Source organism: Hyperolius riggenbachi, chromosome 7, assembly GCF_040937935.1.
Source record: "Hyperolius riggenbachi isolate aHypRig1 chromosome 7, aHypRig1.pri, whole genome shotgun sequence".
In the NCBI taxonomy this organism is placed as follows: domain Eukaryota; kingdom Metazoa; phylum Chordata; class Amphibia; order Anura; family Hyperoliidae; genus Hyperolius; species Hyperolius riggenbachi.
The window spans coordinates 174595710-174610561 of record NC_090652.1 but is presented as its reverse complement, the minus strand read 5'-3'; the positions used below and the strand labels follow the sequence as shown (position 1 = coordinate 174610561).

General features: G+C 46.6%; 1 protein-coding gene across 3 annotated transcripts in view; it reads right to left on the bottom strand.

Annotated features, from left to right (window-relative positions):
- Positions 1-840: 840 nt before the first annotated feature.
- LOC137524724 (tRNA N6-adenosine threonylcarbamoyltransferase, mitochondrial-like) overlaps positions 841-14852 on the bottom strand; it is a 301894-nt gene continuing 287882 nt past the window's right edge. For all 3 annotated transcript variants that reach the window (XM_068244913.1, XM_068244912.1, XM_068244911.1), the window contains one exon: positions 841-985. In XM_068244913.1, coding sequence (XP_068101014.1) covers positions 910-985 — 76 coding nt within the window. In that variant the 3' untranslated portion in view covers positions 841-909. The remainder of the gene's footprint in view (positions 986-14852) is intronic.

Here is a 14852-nt window from a genome sequence, read left to right as displayed (position 1 = left end):
TACAAACCCCCGCTGAACTGAACCACAAGTGTGTTGGCTACCCCAGCTGTCACTTCTCCCTTACTTTCCTTGCCTGTCATAGGTAGCTACAGGTGTCCCTTAGTATTAGGTATCCTCAGTATTAAGTAGCTAGAGGTGCCTCTAAATGAAGGGAGATCTGGTCATGCCGAGTGGAGGGTGTGTAACCTCTCATTTATGATCTGCTCAGGACTCTGCATAGGGAAGGAGGTGCTCTGGGAGGGGAATGAGCAGCCTTTCCATCATCAGTATCCTGTAGGCACGTGCCTACAGTGCATTATAGTAAATCCGGCCCTGCCCCCATGGATAGAAGCCATACAGGATGCTAGCATCCGAATGTACCAGCTGCTGTGCCTGGACAAGTAACTGACCGTGACAGTGCATAATTGAAATCACCCATAATTAAGATCCTATGTTTAACTGCAGCAGATTTAACTACAAGCATTCTATTTCTTTAATGCCGTTTATGTGTGTCATTGTATAACATACACCAATAATCTCAATATGGATTGTAATAGATACAAATGCATTTGTTTATACTACAGTCTTTGATATATTGAAATCTTGTGGTATTTTTGGTTGCAGCAATTTTGTTGGGTCTTACATTCTTTTTCCTTTCTTGTACCAGTTTTAAATTTTTCTTTATCCTCTCAATAACATGTTGTCTTTAGGATATACCTGTGCCTGCTGCCTCAGTGTATTGAAGTTTTGCCCTTTTACCTTCTGGGGATGACTATTTTCCCTTCCATTAGAGAAAAAAAACCATTGAAGGATACTGTATTATTGAGTCATCCAAACATGCATTAGTTACAGAGACTGATGTCTGTTTTCATCTGGTTTATTTTATTCACAAATGTACATTTTCAACACTTTGACATTCACACTGAAGGATTATATTTTTTTAAGAGGAGGCAACTTGATTGAAGCTTTCCGTACTTGTTCTGAAATGTCTTTCCCAAGATGAGCCCTAAAATTAACAACAAAAATAAAATCAATATATATATACATATATATATTTATTTATATATATATATATATATATATATATATATATATATATATATATATATATATATATTTATTTATTTATTTATATATATATATATATATATATATATATATATATATAGTTCTGTTGAACAACAAACATTTCCATAATATATGATGGTTAGAGAAGACCAATGGATTCTAGCACTCGATACAAGCGTACTTTTATTCAGCACGGCAAGACATTACAATCAGGTTAAAATGCCACCTTTGTACATGCAACATTATTTCTACTTAGATCCAGTTCAACACTTTATTTATGTTCACTCTATATGCCTGATGTGAATTAAGTGCTGAACCATATTTATACAAGGATCATGCATACAATTTAGGGATAAAAATCTTTACAGAAAGATGAAGAATTGCAACAGACTAAAGTGTATCCGAGCCAAAACTCGGATACAAATTAAAATACTTACCTAAGGAGAGGAAAGCTTCTGGATCCTATTGCGACTTACCCTCGGCATTCTCTGGTCCCCATCCACGTTCCGCTGAGCACAGACCATACAAACATTAATCTGATCAAGGCAGCCATCCTGTTCGAGCACGAATGTGGCGCACTGCACCTGCGTGAGTAGGGCCGCGCCTACACAGTAAGCAGGAGCTGCTTCTGCACGAGCGGCTATGTGGTACTGAGCTGGTAGGGCTATGATCATGCCAGCATAGGATCAGGACCCCGATAAGCAGTATGGTCTTAGCAAGTGGCGGAAGATGCAGAGGGAAGCTTCATTAGGATCCAGACGCTTCCCTGCCCTTAGGTAAGTATTTGTTTCTGAACCAAAGCTTCGGCTTGGGTTCTCTTTAACTAGTTCACCACTAAGGGTTTTTTTCCCCTTATGGACCAGAGCAATTTTCACATTTCAGCACTCCTCCCTTCCATTCACCAATAACGTTATCACTACTAATCACAACTAAATCTATATCTTGTTTTTTCGCCACCAATTAGGCTTTCTTTGGGTATACATTTTGCTAAGAATTATTTTATTCTACATGCATTTTAGCGGGAATAGTACGAAAAAAATGGATCACAGGTTTTTTCCCTTAAAAACCAAAACAATTTTCACATTCCAGCGCTCCTCCCATTCATTCAGCGATAACTTTATAACTTTATTGTTATTTATCACACTGAAATTATATATATATATATATATATATATATATATATATATATATATATATATATATATATATATATATATTTTATTTTTTTTTGCCACACATTAGGCTTTCTTTGGGTGGTAGTTTTTGCTATGAATAATTTTATTTTATATGCATTGTAAAGGAAATAATAAGGAAAAAAAGAAAAAAATGATTATTTTCAGTTTTCAGCCATTATAGTTTTAAAATAAAACGTGCTTCGATACATAAAACCCACACATTTTATTTGCCCATTTGTCCCAGTTATTACAACATTTTAATTGTGTCCCTAGTACAATGTATGATGATAATATTTTATCTGGAAATAAAGCAGCATTTTTCCGTTTAGGGATTTTTGATACCATTTCACTTATTACAAGACTTTTTTTTGCAAAATTAACAGTAATATAGTCTCATGACATCCATATTAGAAAAGTACCTAAGGTAACTATTTATGTAAAAAAAAAAAATTAAATGTTGCAATTTTTTTCATTTTTTTTAACAAGTGTTTTATTTCTGTAACTGTGGGGCAGGGTTGGAAGGGGTTAAAAGTAATAAAATAAAATAATAATAAAAAAACTTTCTTTGTAAAACAGTATAATGGCATAATTAGGTGTATTTTTACTTTTTGGCCATAAGATGGTGCTACTGAGACCATGTTTCTATTAATAGAACACAGAAGAACAGGGAAGTGTCTGGTCTGAGAGCTTGTGTGAGGTTATCAAGCTCTCGGAAGACATGGGAATGGTGATCGGGATTGAGAATAAAAGATTATCACATCCCGATCACAGATAGAGGGGGCTGCGACTGCTGGATCAAACGAAAATGGCGCAGGGATCGTGAGTGCAACGGTAAGGTAACAGTACGCATATCTATCCCCCTGATCCACACGTGAAGTTTAAAGGGGCGTAGATATGCGTACCAGAAATCCTATAGTGGTTAAAATTATGTCACCATCACAATGTATGGCGACAATAGTTTATGTGGAAATTTATTTTTAGTTTTGCGTCCATCACTTTTCTGGTTGAACTCGATGGACGTACGTCTTTTTTCAACCCAAATAACTACGTAACTATGTAACTAATTACATTCCCTTTTTTGCAAAAATAACAGTAGTATACATTCCTGACATGACGAGTTACATAGTTATGTGGGTTAAAAAAAGACATACGTCCATCGAGTTCAACCACAAAATAAAGTACAACACTAGCCTACACCCTCGAATATTCCTGTTAATCCAGAGGAAGTCAAAAAACCCTTACAAGGCATTGACCAATCAGCTCCAAAAGGTAAAAAAATCCTTCCCGACTGGATCAATACAACCGGGAATTACCCAGTAACTTTAATCATGGGTGTCTTTCAACGCAAGGAAAGCATCTAAGCCCCCCCTTAAACGCAAATATAGAATTTGACATAACTGCTTCCTGTGGCAATATGTTCCGCATTTGAATCACTCTTACTGTAAAAACCCTTTCCTAAATAAATGGCTAAAACATTTCCTCCATGTGCAGATCATGCCTCCTTGTCCTTTGCAAAAGCCTAGGGACAAAAATCTAATCTGCCATGATTCTATATTGCCCTCTGACGTTATGCATGTTAATTAGAACATTTCGGAGGGGTCTTTTCTCCAGTCTAAAAAAGCCCAGTTTATCTAACCTTTCTTGGTAAGTGAGACCTTCCTTCCCTCTAATCAATTTTGTTACTCGCCTCTGCACCTGTTCTAAAACTGCAATATCTTTACTTATGCGGTGCCCAGAACTGAATTAATTATTCCAGATGCGGCCTTACTAGAGAGTTAAACGGGGCAATATTATGCTAGCATCCCAAGTTTTTATATCCCTTTTGATGCATTCCCACATTTTTTTGCCTTAGCTGCAGCGGCTTAGCATTGAATACGATTATTTAACTTGTTGTCAATGAGTACTTCTCCAAGTTTGATGTCCTCATCTGTATCCCGTTTATTTTGTATTGTTCTAGACCAGGCATGGGCAAACTTGGCCCTCCAGCTGTTAAGGAACTACAAGTCCCACAATGCATTGCAGGAGTCTGGCAGTCACAGTCATAACTCATAAAGGCAAATGCATTGTGGGACTTGTAGTTCCTTAACAGCTGGAGGGCCACGTTTGCCCATGCCTGTTCTAGACCATTGGTATTGAAAAAAATGCATGACTTAACATTTTTCAACATTGACTTTCATCCGCCATTTATGTGCCCATATAGCCAACCTATGCAGATCCTTTTGCAATATGTCAATATCTTCCTGAAAATGGATGATTCTGCATAATTTTGCATCTAAAAATAGCAACATTGCTTTCTACTTCAACTACTAGGTCATTAATAAATACATTGAACAGCACTGGACCCACTACTGACCCCTGTGGGACCCCACTGCTAACAGTCACCCAATTTGAATATGATCCATTTACCAAAACTCTTTGCTTTCTGTCCCTTAGCCAGTCACCTATGCACACAGACTCTTCCTCACTCTTTGCATCCTCAACTTTTCCACCAGACGGTTGTGGGGAACAGTATTGAAGGCCTTTGCAAAGTCCAAGTATATCACATCAACAGCATTACTAATATACACACTTGGATTCACACACCTCATAAAAGCTGAGCATGTTAGTCAAACAGGACCTGTCATTAGTAAACCCATGCTGGTGCTGAGAAATAAGATTATCCTCTGCTATAAAGTCTTGTGTCTCTTAGTAACCCCTCAAATAGTTTGCACATAACTGACGTGATGCTTACAGGTCTATAATTTCCGAGATCTGATTATTTTGCGCTTCTTAAATAATGGGAAAACGTGGGCTGTACGCCAATTTATTGGAACTCTGTCAGTTGAAAGAGAGTCACAAAAGATAATATAAAGGGGTTTATTGATAACTGAACTTAATTCCCTTAGGACCCGAGGTTGTAGGACATTCAGGCCAGGTGCGTTATCCGTTTTTAATTTATTTAGTCTTGCCTTCACTTCTTCCTGCGTTAAGTATTTAATATTACAACTGGAAGATTGGGACCCTTCTGCATCTATAATTTGCAACAATGATGTTTCCCGTGTGAAGAAGACAGGAGCAAAACAAGCATTCAATAGCTCTGACCTACTTTGGTCATCCACTATTGAGTTCCCTCCCTCATCCTTTAGGAGTCCAATACAGTCTACCTTTCTTTTTTTAGAGTTGATGTACTTGTAAAACTTATCCCCCTTCCATTGTGGCCAGGGAAGTGTAAATATCCCCCCTCCCCCCACCATTGTGGCTAGCGTCCTGATTAAACATCCCCCCCCCTCCACTGTGGCCAGTGAAGAGTAAATATCCCCCCTCTCCATCCCCACCCATTGTGGCCAGTGAGTGTAAATCGACCCCCTCCATTGTGGCCAGTGTTTTAAAGTAAAATATCCCCTGCAACCCCCCTTCCCCCCACGTCCCAGGAGCTGCAGCATCCAGTGTACCTAATCATACACACTCACCATGTTTACTCCACTGTTTTTTATGCTCTGCCTCTCTGCAAACATCTATCACCAACATTGCTACATGCACCCTCCCAATGTACGACACTCCATATTAATTTCACCTGCTCTGCTTTCCTCACCTTGCTCAGCTTCTCATGAACTGTTCTCTCCTGAAAACTCTCTCTTCCCCCAGCAGTTAAAAAAAACTCACAAACATCTAAATCTTATTCACATTTGCTCAATCTCTTCTTCCTACTCTTACTTGCAGCTGGTGATATATCACCTAACCCCTGGCCACAGCCTGCTGCCAGACAAGCATCCCCTGCTCACTTGCTTCACACACCTCTCAGCCCTCTGTCCACTAATAGCCTCAACATACATCCTCGCCCCAACCTTATTTCTATCCATCCCACCCACAAACCCATGCTTCCCCATCCTGCAGTCTCTGGAATGGCAGATCCATCCGCAATAAACTTACAGCGGTCCACAAACTCTTCCTCTCCAAAACCCTCACCATCCTTGCACTCACCGAGACATGGCTCACCCCCTCTGACTGTGCCGCAGAGGCTGCCCTCTCCTATGGTGGGCTTCACCTCAGTCACACCCCCAGACCAGACAACAGGACCGGAGGAGGGGTGGGTCTGCTCCTCTCCCCATCCTTCAGCTTCCGTGTTCTCATCCCACCTCCCTCCCTACAATTCACATCATTCGAGGCCCACACTATCTGCCTCTACCATCCCCTCCCAGCCATTGTTGCAGTCTTATACCGCCCACCATTGAGCTCCACACCACAATTTCTCGACAGCATTGCCATCCTCTCCTCTGACCTCCTCAATCCCACCATCATCCTCTGGAATTTCTATATTACCATCGATGTACTCAACAACTCTGTCGTGACCCGGCTACTCACCATAGCCAACTCCCTTGTCCTAATTCAATACACCAACTCTGCAGGTCCCACTCTCGACCTTATAGTCACTAAATCTACCACCATTACAGACCTCGACATCGCACCCTTCCCACCCTCAGACCATCACCTTTTCATATTAAACCTCCTCAAGGAAGGTACCTCCAAACTAACCGCCCACTAACCAGGTCGATAGCAGCGAGACCTATGTCAGCTAAACCCTTGTGTCCTTTCTGACCCTCTCCATACCTTCTTGTCCACTCTCCCCACCTTATCCTGTCCTAATCTTCAGTATCATCAGCCTTAGAGGAAGCTGCTCCCTCAATATTCCGCTGCAATCGCCCCCTAACCCCCAGCCCTGGGGCACCACCCATACTCGTAAACTCCAGATGGAAACGTGCCACTGAACGGAAATGGAGAAAAACGCAGCCTAACCCTCCTGGCGGTATGAAAAATTCCGCCAGGAGGCAGCGCGGCAGTTTTTTTTTGTTTTTGTTAAATCATGTAGTGAGCCCAGGGCTCGCTACATGATAGCCGCTGCTCGGCGGCATCCCCCCGCACGCTTCGATCGCCTTCGGCGATCTCCGATCAGGAAATCCTGTTCAAAGAACGGGATTTCCTGGAGGGCTTACCCCGTCGCCATGGCGACGGGGCGGGATGACGTCAGCGACGTCGTGATGTCATTGGGAGTCCCGATCCACCCCTCGGCGCTGCCTGGCACTGATTGGCCAGGCAGCGCTCGGGGTCTGGGGGGGGCGCGCGCCGCAACGGATAGTGGCGATCGGGCGCGGGGCGTCGGCGATCGGTGTGCTGGCGCAGCTAGCAAAGTGCTAGCTGCGTCCAGCAAAAAAAATTAAGAAAATCCGCCGAGCAGGGCCGGAGAACTACGTTCGGGGTTACCGCCAGGAAGGTTAATCAGGATTTCCTACAATACAAGGCTACCCTGCTACATTTCCACACTGCCCTTGCTGATGCAAAGGAATATTTTACTAAGCTCATCGGAGCACAAACTTCCAACCCCCGGCGTCTCTTTGTCACTTTCAACCCCCTGCTTAAAATGGTATGAAACACAGCATTTCTTCTTTGCTCTAAAATATTATTTACAGCATATAATATACTAACATTTTTTTTAGTAAAACAGCATTCAAAGGTTTAAATAACAGGACTGACTTTTTCTCCTGCAGGGGCAGCTGCATCTGAACCGGTGATGACATTTTCTTGTGTATATATTCTTTACTTGATACAATTAAGTAAACATACTCTGTGCAGAAACTTCTGCTAATGAGTCTTGAACTGAAACACTGCTCAGAAATCATTACTGGGTGCATTTAAAATAGAAATACAGTTATGAATAAAATGCACCAGCAGATTTCAAGGTAAATAAACTGAACTTTGGGAACTTATAATTTCTAAATAAATAATAATACTAATAATAATATTAATACAATATGATAATTGTATGGGTTATAAAAAGTAGGAAAACACATTTTTATTGAATATTTTGTCAGAGTTTAGATCTTTAAGTTTAGAGCTTTAATCTCAAGCTCCTTTTCCTCCCTCTCTGCCACAGATTTAGCCACCTACTTCACTAACAAAATTGTCCCCATCCGTCAGGAAATATCCAACCTTCAATCCTCACCTCCCACCCCCTCAGCTCCTCCTCCACCCTATCCGCCCCTCACCTCCTTCACTCCTACTACCATTGAGGAAGTCAACCACCTACTGTAGACTTCCCATACCACCACCTCCCCCTTTGAACCCGTCCCTTCTGATGTACTCCTTCCTCACTTCCTAGATTTGGTCCCAGTCCTCACTACCCTTTTTAACCTCTCCCTATCCTCAGGCTACTTCCCCTCAGACTTCAAGCAGGCCACTGTACTACACCTGCTCAAGAAACCCTCCTGCGAACCCTTACTACTCTCCAAATACTGCCCTATTTCCCTCCTCCCCTTTGCCTCAAAGCTCTTTGAGTATCTGGTTCACAAATGCCTGACCCAGTAACTCAATGCCAACTCCCTGCTAGACCCACAGCAATCTGGATTTTGGCCTGCCCTCTCAACCGAAACAGATCTCACCAAAGTGGTCAATGACCTCGCCTTAGCTAAAGCTGAAGGCACATACTCCATTCTCCTCCTCCTTGACCTTTCAGCAGCTTTTGACACAGTGGACAATCCCCTACTCCTCCAGTCCCTCCAGTCCATGGGCATACATGACCTCGCCCTGGCCTGGCTCTCATTCTACCTCTCCAACCGCTCCTTCACAACTTCCTTAAATAAGTCCTCATCCACCTCTAGGTGGGAGTCCCCCCAAGGCTCGGCCCTTGGCCCCCTACTGTTCACCCTATACACATCCTCCGTTGGCTAGGTTATCTCATCCATGGGTTTTAACTATCATCTGTATGCAGATGACACCCAGATCTACCTCTGCATCCCTGACCTATCCACCACTACCATGGACAAGGTCTCCTGCTGTCTATCAGCCATCTCCTCCTGGATGTCCGCTACATTCCTGAAACTTAAGCCCCATCTACACGATACGATTCTTTGTACGTTTCGATTACGATTCTATTTACGATCCGATTAAATCCGACATGTCAGGATTCGATTCAATTAAATTCGATTGCCATTGTTTTGCAATGGCAAATCGAATTGAATCGAATCTCGATCGGACATGTTGGATTTAATCGGATCGTAAATAGAATCGTAATTAAATCGAACAAAGAATCGTATCGTGTAGATTGGGCTTAAATCTGGACAAAATGGAATTTATCATTTTCCCACCCCGGCCATCCTTGAACCTCCCAGATGTGCATGTCACTGTTGACCACACTACCATTCGCCCTACCTTTCAAGTCCGCTGTCTGGATTTCACCCTGGACTCCCCCCCCCCCTCTCCTTCACTCCCCACATCCAAAACCTCACAAAGCCCTGCAACTTCCACCTCCATAACATCTGCAAGATCTGCCCTTTCCTGACCTCTGCCACCACCAAACTCCCCATCCATGCCCTCATAATTTCCCACCTTGACTACTGCAATGCCCTTCTGTCTGGTCTCCCTATGACCCGAATTGCCCCGCTGGAGTCCATCATGAATGCGGCAGCCAGAATTATCCACTCCTCCCATTGCTCCACCACGGCGGCTGCCCTCTGTGAAACTCTCCACTGGCTTCCTATCCTTCCTAGAATCAGAATCAAGATACTGTGTCTGACCTATAAACCTGTCCACAAAACCTGTCCAATCTACATTTCCGAACTTACTCAGAGGTACACACCTAGACGCTCACTTGTACCCAGTGTTCTCCCCAGGACTAATTAAGTGGGCGGGCCGCCCGGCTGTTTTGAAACCCTGCCCGCCTAGGAGGAGCGCTCCTCTGCCGATCTATTAACTTCCAGGCAGCTCAGCTAGCGGCGGAGGCTGCAGCCCAGATACGCATGTGAGTGGAACTCACAGGGAGACTAGTGCTGTGTGACTCGAGGCTGGGGAGAAAGCCTGAAGCTGCAGACAGACTTTCTCCCCTCTTCCCTGAGCGAATCCACACAGCGTCTCTCTTCTGGCAGCGTCTTTGTTCTGGCTGCATGAATGTCAGCACTGCAACCAGTCCGATCCCTTCCAGGCAGCTAAAGATAGGTTAGGACTGACTGCACACGATCGACCAGGGTCATGAGCCACCGGGGGATTTCCCGGCAGGCCTCTTTGAAGCCATGCCCCGCCCACAGGCTTTTCCTCTGAACTGGAGTGGTGGGGCTAGGGCAGGCAGCCAGTCCCATCATGTCTCCCGCAGCTGAGAAGAGCGGGATTTCTCGGCATAAGCTCTGCCCCCCGGCGGCCGAAACTCTGCCCCCAGCGGCCGAAACTCCGCCCTCATAGGACTCCCGCAACAGAGGAAGGGTTGTTCCAGCCTTGGGGAAGTTCACCAGGGAGCATGTGTGTGGCAGGTTGAAGCCCTGCCTGGAGGAAGTTGTCTCCTGTCCAGAGGAAGCCCCGCCCCCAGAGGAATAGAGGAGGAATGGACAGCTGCAGCCAAATGCAGTAAGTATCTACCTGTCTCTAACTAATTCCAGTGACCTCCTCCCTAGCCCCAGTGACCTACTCTCTACCCCCAGTGACCTACTCTCTACCCCAGTGACCTCCTCCCTAGCCCCAGTGACCTACTCTCTACCCCCAGTGACCTCCTCCCTACCCCCAGTGACCTCCTCCCTAGCCCCAGTGACCTACTCTCTACCCCCAGTGACCTCCTCCCTAGCCCCAGTGACCTACTCTCTACCCCTAGTGACCTCCTCCCTAGCCCCAGTGACCTACTCTCTACCCCCAGTGACCTCCTCCCTAGCCACGGTAACCTCCTCCCTAGCCCCAGTAACCTTCTCTATACCCACACTAGCCCCAGTGACCTCCTCCCTACCCCCACTAGCCCCAGTAACCTGCTCTCTACCCCCACTAGTCCCAGTGACCTCCTCCCTACCCCCACTAGCTCCAGTCACCTTCCACCTAACCCCCCACTAGCCCCAGTGACCTCTCTACCCCCACTAGCCCCAGTGACCTCCTCCCTAGCCCCAGTGGCCTCCTCCCTACCCCCACTAGCCCCAGTGACCGTCTCTATACCCCCACTAGACCCAGTGACCTTCTCCCTGCCCCCACTAACCCCAGTCACCTTCCACATAACCCCCACTAGCCCCAGTGACCTCCTCCCTTCCCCCACTAGCCCCAGTGACCTCCTCCCTACCCCCACTAGCTCCAGTCACCTTCCACCTAACCCCCCACTAGCCCCAGTGACCTCTCTACCCCCACTAGCCCCAGTGACCTCCTCCCTAGCCCCAGTGACCTCCTCCCTAGCCCCAGTGGCCTCCTCCCTACCCCCACTAGCCCCAGTGACCGTCTCTCTACCCCCACTAGTCCCAGTGACCTTCTCCCTGCCCCCACTAACCCCAGTCACCTTCCACATAACCCCCACTAGCCCCAGTGACCTCCTCCCTTCCCCCACTAGCCCCAGTGACTTCCTCCCTACCCCCACTTGCCCCAGTGACCTTCCACCTAACCCCCACTAGCCCCAGTGACCTTCCACCTAACCCCCACTAGCCCCAGTGACCTTCCACCTAACCCCCACTAGCCCCAGTGACCTTCCACCTAACCCCCACTAGCCCCAGTGACCTTCCACCTAATCCCCACTAGCTCCAGTGACCTTCCACCTGCCCCACTAGGCCCAGTGACCTTGTCTTTCCCCACACTAGCCCCAGAGACTTTCTGCATCCCCCACTTGCCCCAGTGACATTTTACCTGACCCCCACTAGCCCCATTGACTTCCTCCCTCTCCCCCCCCCCCAGCCAAGTGATTTTCTACCCCCAGTGACCTTCTATCTCCCTCTACTCGCCCCAGTGACCTTCTGCCTCCCCCCACTAGCCCCAGTGACCTTCTGCCTCCCCCCACTAGCCCCAGTGACCTATCTCCCTCTACTCGCCCCAGTGACCTTCTGCCTCCCCCCACTAGCCCCAGTGACCTTCTGCCTCCCCCCACTAGCCCCGGTGACCTATCTCCCTCTACTCGCCCCAGTGACCTTCTGCCTCCCCCCACTAGCCCCGGTGACCTATCTCCCTCTACTCGCCCCAGTGACCTTCTGCCTCCCCCCACTAGCCCCGGTGACCTATCTCCCTCTACTCGCCCCTGTGACCTTCTGCCTCCCCCCACTAGCCCCGGTGACCTATCTCCCTCTACTCGCCCCAGTGACCTTCTGCCTCCCCCCACTAGCCCCAGTGACCTCTTCCCCCCCACTAGCTCCAGCGACCTTCTGCCTCCACTAGCCGCAGTGACCTTCTCCTTTCCCGCACTAGCACCAGTGAACTCCTTCCACTAGCCCCAAAGAGCTCACAATCTAATCCAACCATAGTCATAGTCTAATGTCCTACCTTATTATTATTATTATTATGTATTTATATAGCACTGACATCTGCAGCACTTTACAGAGTACATAGTCATGTCATAGTCCTCAGAGGAGCTCACAATCTAATCCTACCATAGTCATATTCTAATGTCCTACTATACTCTTATTATGCATTTATATAGCGCTGACATCTTCTGCAGCACTAATCTAATCCCTGCCATATGTTTGCTAACCAAGGCATTACCACTTCGTAAAGGAGAGGGGGGGGGGTTCATCCAAAGTTATTCTGGGAAGGCGAACTTAAATAATGTCTTTTAGTGGGGTTCTTCACCTGGCTGTCATCAGCTCGACTCCTCAACCTCCTCCTATGCTGTAAGCAGAGATGCGTGGCCCTGCATTTCCCACTCGCACCCCTCCTGGCTACTTTTTCATGCCACCCGGCTACTTTTTCATGCCACCCGGCTGGAAAAAAATTCTGGGGAGAACACTGCGCACCTCCAATGAACTGCGCCTGTTCGCCCCCCCCCCCCCCCCCCCATCAACCAGTCCCATTCATGCCTCCAGACTTCTCAAGAGCTGCTCCAACACTATGGAATTTTCTACCTCCACCCATTAGGGCAGCCCCCTCCTTCCACATCTTCAAGAAAGCCCTCAAAACTCACCTTTTCACTCTGGTCTACCACCCCTCACTGCTGCCCTAAACCCGCAGCTGAACTCTGGTCCCCTACCTTTCGTGTCCCTACCTCTCCCTCTATATTGTAAGCCTTCAGGCAGGGTCCTCCTCCTTGTGTGTCCTACCTGATCATGCACCTCCATTACTGTGCACCCATGCTATACATTTGAGTGAACTCAACTTGCCTAATCCCAATGCTCCTATCTAGCAACTGAATAAGCATTACTTAGCATCAATAGAAACAACTTAACGTGGGCACCAGTTCATAAAGCTTCATTTATTCCAGGAGTAACATACAAGATATTTCAGACGTTATTTCAGTAATACATCACCGCAGGTAGTTGACCAGTTGCAGAATAGATGGTAATGTCGACAATTGTTTCGCGCTTGTCAGCGCTTTTTCACAGACAAGACTCCATGGCGGGGAGAAGCTCACCGCCATTCGTATTGCTTGGCGTTATAAGGGTGACGCCAAGCCTTCCTCCAAACTTCCGGACCGCCCCCTGCCTGTTCCACCCAAATTGAAGAGCGGAAGAGCGCGCGCGCTCCACCATGGAGCGCACGTCAGGCGTCCGCTTCCCCAATAGGACTTTGTTTATTACGGCGCACACTCACGTAATGACGTGAGGTGCGTTACCATAACCTCCGCCTTCAGGCGGATTCCGTCCCACTATATTTGCCAAAGGTAATGGCCAAAAATGTAATGGCCAGCAGTGCTGAGACGTTTTAGAAGAGTCCCTTTATTGCGGGCTGAAAAAAGAAAGGGGCGGGATCCAGTCGGCTGGAGCACAGGCTGCACAACTAATAACAATCCCCATAAGTAAACACATCTATACAATGGCTTACTGACATTCAAATCCTTGCACAATCTGGGCCCTGGATACCTGAAGGACTTGTTGCAACTACATCACACCCCCCACAATCTTAGATCAAAAGGACGTAACACCTTGGTCACCCCCAGAGTCCACCTCAAAACCTTTGGAGACAGAGCCTTTTGTCATGCTGCCCCTACACTTTGGAACTCCCTGCCACACCCAATCAGGACAGCCCCATCCCTGGAAACATTTAAGTCTAAACTGAAAACCTACCTTTTCAGTCTGGCATTCATGAACATCTGACTATCTCCTCTGTAACACAACCCAGCCTGAAACCCTGTATTAATCTGAGACACAGCTATGCGCTTTGAGTCCTATGGGAGAAAAGCGCTTTACAAATGTTATTGTATTATTATTGTATTAAGTAGATCTATACAAGTAGATAATCAGTATATACCTATCTAAGGACCCAAAGCATCAATGAGCAGACCATAAGTGTAAGTTAAGTTGTAAGACGGAATCCGCCTGAAGGCGGAGGTTACGGTAATGCACCTCACGTCATTACGTGAGTGTGCGCTGTAATAAACAAAGTCCTATTGGGGAAGCGGACGCCTGGCGTGCGCTCCATAGTGGAGCGCGCGCTCTCCTGCCCTTCAATGTGGGTGGAACAGGTAGGGGGCGGTCCGGAAGTTTGGAGGAAGGCTTGGCGTCACCCTTATAATGCCAAGCAATACGAATGGCGGTGAGCTTCTCCCCGCCATGGAGTCTTGTCTGTGAAAAAGCGCTGACAAGCGCGAAACAATTGTCAACATTACCATCTACTCTGCAACTGGTCAACTACCTGCGGTGATGTATTACTGAAATAACATCTGAAATATCTTGTATGTTACTCCTGAAATAAATGAAGCTTTAGGAACTGGTGCCCACGTTA